At 41.8% G+C, this 6179-nt stretch overlaps 1 protein-coding gene across 1 annotated transcript; it reads left to right on the forward strand.

Moving 5' to 3' along the window:
* Positions 1–524: 524 nt before the first annotated feature.
* Positions 525–5857, forward strand: LOC109059152 (SLIT and NTRK-like protein 5). Its single transcript, XM_019076345.2, has 2 exons — positions 525–1262; positions 2160–5857. Exon 2 carries the CDS (start codon positions 2217–2219, stop codon positions 4818–4820), a length of 2604 nt encoding a protein of 867 aa, XP_018931890.1. The 5' UTR covers positions 525–1262; positions 2160–2216; the 3' UTR covers positions 4821–5857.
* The last annotated feature ends 322 nt before the right edge of the window (positions 5858–6179 follow it).

Below are 6179 nucleotides of genomic sequence, written 5' to 3' on the forward strand. Positions count from 1 at the left end.
CCCCTTGCCAAAACGAGAATAAAAAATACAAAAATACAGAAATATGAAAACAGACAACACTGCATTGGAGGAACCAGAGATCAGTGAAGAAATCACATGTACATCCGGCAATATACAACGCGATACCAGCCGTACCACTCACAAGCGTCTCGGGGATGCATACTTTGCGCGTCCGTTTCTGAGAAAAAAGGATAGACTGCCTTGTCTGTGGATACATTTCGTTTAAAATTGACATTGCACTGGTTGGATTTTTGTCAGGGAATGGCAATGCACGTCAAGAGAAATTCCTAAACTTGCGTTTTTCCTGTTTTCAGCCAGCTGACCGTCGCGTTTCCAGGGAGAGTTTGCGATACCCAGGCTGATCACGAACCACTTCACGGATTATTATACAGTCGGGCAAAAGAGTCACCGGTGTCTTCAAGGATTTGTATATTCCGCCCTCCTCATGATTTCTAATAATTCACCACTAATAAGCTAATAAACAACAATAATCTTCCAAAGCAAAGCAAGGCATCTTATACGAAGCCCCGTTTTGCTGCGGCTGGAGCTGTCCGTGGTGCTGAAACGCTGTTATCGCGCTGGCATAGAAAACTGCCACTTGAACACTTGTGTCGGCTTGTGAAATATTCAGTTATGTATGCGTTACACAACTTCATATGTGCTTCGCAAGCTTCGGGCGTTAGATTTAGGAGCCTCGGTTGTGAGGCATTACGCGTTGCTCTGGAAAGACCGGCTTTGGGTGCGCGATGAATGAGCTGTTTTGTGATGAATTGGCTTAGTCATATTACTGTTTACTTCGGAATCCTTTTTTTTTTTTTTTTTTTTTTTTTTTTTTAATTTCTGGAAAATCAACATGACCAGTGTAGACTTTCGGATCATATTATAGCGCCTTAGACTTATGTGCTGTATCTGTGGATGTGTGTGAGTGTCTTTGTGCGTCCAAATGTGTGTTTATGTGGGAGGGGTGGGGAGAGAGAGAGGAGTTGATTAGCATGAATACAAATGCTTCTACACAACAAAATGGTTTAATATAGTATTGTTTGCTCCCCATCAAGATGGAATATAATCGATGACGTCGCTTTTGCTTTTAATCAACTCGCGTCTTTGTCGCCTGAGGGATGAGCTATGACTGTCACATATAGCATCAAAGGGAGAAATTCAACATATGCACCTTTATGAAACGTAGATGTGTCGTGCACTCCGAGGTTTAACTCCGATACTCGTTGAGAGTTGATAAAAACTGAAGTCGTCGGATATGTGGGGTGAGTACGGGAAATATTATTTGCATTGGGGTATGGGAATAGTCTTTGATTTAAGACTATTCCCATCTATATATATATATATATATATATATATATATATATATATATATATATATATATATATATATATATATATATATATATATATATATATAATTACATGATATGTTTTTAAAAAGCGATTTGAAGATTGGCAATGATATGTAGATCTGCTAATTTGTCTCGTTCAGCGGCAGATGTTCAAGTTGGAAACCATGGAGATGTCGATTTGTTCAGTGCACGAGCAACCTGCTTCCCGATTATACCTCTTAAATTCAATACCAAACCGCACAATATATAGCAAATTCATTCCCATAAGCATACACTAATACAATTTCTACCAGTCGATGTTACTTTAAATTTCAAAGGAGCAAGAGCGTTCTCTCTCTGTCTCTTTCCCCACTTCGTTCTCCCCTCTATGTCTTTATAAATGTGCCTGAATGCCGTGATGAAAAGAAATGTGGTTGTATTAGCAATATCATGAAAATTACATAATATGCATGATGTATTGTATTAAATAAATCAATGCATTTGCATGGATGTCGTTGATAGAGTTTGGAATGAGACTATTCTGATATTATTAAACACAGATAGCCTAAACATAACATTGAATCAATTCAAGACATCTTGCATTGCACAGTTTAGGCTAAAGAACGGTGCACATTAGTTATTCATATCAGAATCTGCTTTTGCATTAGGCAGGGAGAGTTTGCTTTGCATTAATGGGAAGGATCTTGCAAATTTGTCTTTGAAATATTCCTGTAAGATTTTGGGATTTTTCACTGTTTAATGTAGTTTTCAGATGTAGAGATTGCATGTTAATGTAACAGACATTCATCACGTCTTTTCCTTTTCTAGATGACACCACAAACTGCAACTGCATTACCGTGAGCTGGGCCATTCCTGCACAAGAAAATGCATATCTGGATACTGAAAATAATATTGCTGGTTGCCACATCCCTGAGTCTGGTTGAGATGTATGACAGTTATGGGGAGATCTGTAGGAATCTGTGCACTTGCGAGGAGAAGGAAGGCATTCTGACGGTCAGTTGTGAGAACAGGGGCATTGTGCGGCTGTCGGAAATAAGCCCAGTACAGTTTTCTATGTACCATCTTTTGCTGACAGGTAATTTGCTGAAAAGACTGTCTGTCAATGACTTCATCAACTATACCGGAGTTACCATTTTGCATTTAGGTAATAATGACATATCTGAGTTGGAGACCGGGGCATTCAACGGACTACAGGGATTAAAGAGATTACATTTGAACAATAACAAAATAGACATTCTTAGGGACGACACTTTCGTCGGACTCGAGAGCCTAGAATACCTTCAGATAGACTATAATTTCATTAGCACTATTGAACCTAATGCTCTGAGCAGGCTTCAACAACTGACAGTGCTGATTCTCAATGACAACTTGTTGTCTTCTCTGCCCACAAACATTTTCCGGAACGTGCCCTTGACACACCTGGATCTTAGGGGCAACCGCTTAAAAATGTTCCCTTACATCGGTCTTTTGGAGCATATGGACAAAGTAGTGGAATTACAGCTCGAGGAGAATCCGTGGAATTGTTCTTGCGAGCTCATTGCGCTTAAGGCTTGGCTGGAGAGCATCGCCTACACAGCTCTGGTGGGGGAGGTGGTATGTGAGACTCCTTTCAGGCTCCATGGCAGGGATCTGGATGAGGTCTCAAAGCAGGAACTGTGCCCCAGAAGGGCCATATCAGAGTATGAGATGCGCCCCCCACCCCCGCTCAGCACCAGTGGCTATTTCCAGACCACGCCGGCGGCCGTAACAGCATCAGCCACATCTTCGGCCGTCCTGCGATCCTCGTCCAGGCCGACCAAGGGCACCCGCCAATCCAGCAAAACCAAGTCCAAGCCCACTTCTCGAATCCCAGCCAACCCCTACAACTACGGGCCCATCATTGCTTTTCAGACCAAATCTCCCGTGCCTTTGGACTGCCCCACCACCTGTACATGCAATCTGCAAATCTCCGACCTGGGGCTAAATGTCAACTGCCAGGAAAGGAAGATTGAAAACATATCAGATCTGAAGCCCAAGCCATACAATCCTAAAAAGATGTATCTCACAGGGAACTACATCCCTGTCGTGCGTAGATCTGACTTTGTGGAAGCTGAGGGACTGGATTTATTGCACCTGGGAAACAATCGGATAGCACTCATACACGACAGAGCCTTTGGGGATTTAATTAACCTACGTAGGCTGTACTTGAATGGCAATTTGATTGACAGACTCACAGCAGATATGTTCTTTGGGCTAAAAAATCTGCAGTACTTGTATTTAGAATATAATAAGATTCAAGAGATTGTAGGTGGCACCTTCCGCTTTGTGCCCAACCTTCAGCTACTTTTCCTCAATAACAATCTTTTAAAAACGTTGCCAGGAGGCATCTTTTCTAGTCTGTCTCTCTCTCGCCTCAACCTTCGTAGCAATCACTTTCAAAACCTGCCTGTAAGTGGGGTTTTGGACCAGCTGAAAGCACTGGTTCAGATTGACCTGTTCGAGAACCCTTGGGACTGCTCCTGCGATGTGGTCGGCATGAAGATCTGGCTGGAGCAGCTGAACACGGGAACGGTGGTCAATGACGTCAAATGCGTGACACCCAAGCGGCTAGCTGGACAGGATATGCGGGTCGTCCCTTCTGAGCAGTTGTGTCCAGATTACTCTGATGTCATCATGTCCACCTTGGCTCCTTCCGAGGAGCCGTCAGCAGACAGGATCACCACCACAGAGACACCCCAGAGGTTTAACAACCCTTCCAGTAATGTTCCTTTGTCTGTCCTCATTCTCAGCCTCCTCCTTGTTTTCATTATGTCAGTGTTTGTGGCAGCCGGCCTGTTTGTGGTGGTGATGAAGAGGCGTAAAAAGTCTCAGAGCGACCGTACCAGCACAAACAACTCTGATGTGAGCTCCTTCAACTTGCAGTACAATCTCTATAGCAATCGCTCCGTCCCCAAGGTCAAGGCCCCTGCGGGTCACGTCTATGAGTACATCCCCCATCCGCTCGGTCACATGTGCAAAAACCCAATCTACAGGTCCCGGGAAGGGAACGCTGTGGAGGATTACCCTGATCTACACGAACTCAAGGTCACCTACAGGAGTAATGCCAATGAGGAACAGGAGGTCACCATGAGGAGCCCCAATTACACAGTGAGCACCATCGAGCCTTGTGAGCAGCCGTCCCCTGTTCAGGATGCGGAACACTTTTTCCGAGGGATCCTGGAGCCGGATAAATCACCATCAACTGCTGGCAGCAGGTTTGAATATAAGTACACTGGCCCTGTCCCATACACATACCAACCAAACTTCGACGTCAGGCGCCAGTTCTTACATCCTGAAGGAATACGAGACACTATGCTATATGGTACAGCGCCAAGTACTGTCTTTGTGGAGCACAATAGAAACGACTATTTGGAACTAAAGGCAAACCTTAAAATAGAGCCGGACTACCTCGAAGTTCTTGAGAAACAGACAACACAGAGCCAGTTTTAAATCTTGGTCTATCTATAAATGCAGTAGAAGCATTTTTCCCCTTGTACTGATTCAAACTGGAGGGTGCCTTGGCACAATATACATCAACGTAAAGAACAAAAAAAAAAAAAATCCAAAACTTAAGTGGGGTGTGCCGAACTATGCTACTTTAATTTCAGAACCACATGGCATTACAGAAATGAAAATTAATAAATAGAGCTCGCGGAACTTGGATGAAAGCACGAGTTGTGATATAAAACTGGCGATGCAAAATCTATTTTTTTTAAGTGGATGACTGAATACGCATAAATCTAAGTGTACAGGTAAATCTCACCCAAATACATTTTCAGGAATATAATCATACAAATATTGTGAATTTAAGGGGGTCGGGAGGGGTTTCGCATACAAAAAAAAAAAAAAAACACAACTTTCTGACAGAAACACTATTCTGCAGCGCATCCAATCGAGCAGGACAATTTCTCTGCTTTAGTCTGTAAGTAAGTACTGTATTTATTGGTATACTCTTTGCCATGTATTTTCAAAATTTTTTCAGTGCTCATCAATATTATATGTGTCATGTCCCATGATTTTCTGTATGAACATTTTGTTTATTTTCGATCACTTACTGTAGCTTGCATTGTACAAGTGGCTTTTTTTTTCTTCCAGCAGTGGCACACCCCAATGTCGAAGAGAGACTTTGCATCATTTAACAATTTCAAAGGAAAAGTGTCTTTGTATGCTGTCTGCACTTTTTTTGGAAGATGGAAGGCCACAGGGTCTTCCCAGCTAACATTAGAAGAAATATTATATATTAAAAATGAATATGTGTATTCATTCTTAATATGTATTTTTAATATGTTATATCAAAGTTCATAAATAATAATTGAAGTAATAATTATGTTGTGTAATACTGATATTTTAATGTAACACCTATTTTTATACAAGCATTCGCAATTCTCTTTCCCTTATCGTTTTCATTGTTTTGATTGCTTTGCACTTATTGCACTATATTGACCAAAATATGTTTATGTCATCAATAAATATGATGTCGGTTCTTATAGAATTTTCTTGGAAATTAAAACCAGCTTAATTATAGCTTTTACCAGGTAACCAACGATTGCAGGACCTTTGTAAGCTGACAGGAGTTTATTCAATAGCTCAGATCAATACACCAAGCATGTTACTTGGCCAACCCCTCAACTCAGGTAGTTTGTATGTACTGGTTCTGCTCACAAACCACTTATTCTTCAAGCAGGAGAGCAGCGGACACAATACGGCGTCAAATAGGGTCAACTGTTCTTATGGCTGGGCAAACAACAAGAAATCGATAACAGCTATTCTGCCTTATGCTAATAATAGAGGTAAACTACTATTACGAAT

This window comes from Cyprinus carpio, chromosome B1 (genome assembly GCF_018340385.1).
Source record: "Cyprinus carpio isolate SPL01 chromosome B1, ASM1834038v1, whole genome shotgun sequence".
NCBI classification, from domain to species: domain Eukaryota; kingdom Metazoa; phylum Chordata; class Actinopteri; order Cypriniformes; family Cyprinidae; genus Cyprinus; species Cyprinus carpio.

What these genes read in the sequence shown, in the direction of transcription:
- LOC109059152 (XM_019076345.2), top strand. Translation starts at nt 2,217, where the DNA reads ATGCATATCTGGATACTGAAAATAATATTGCTGGTTGCCACATCCCTG.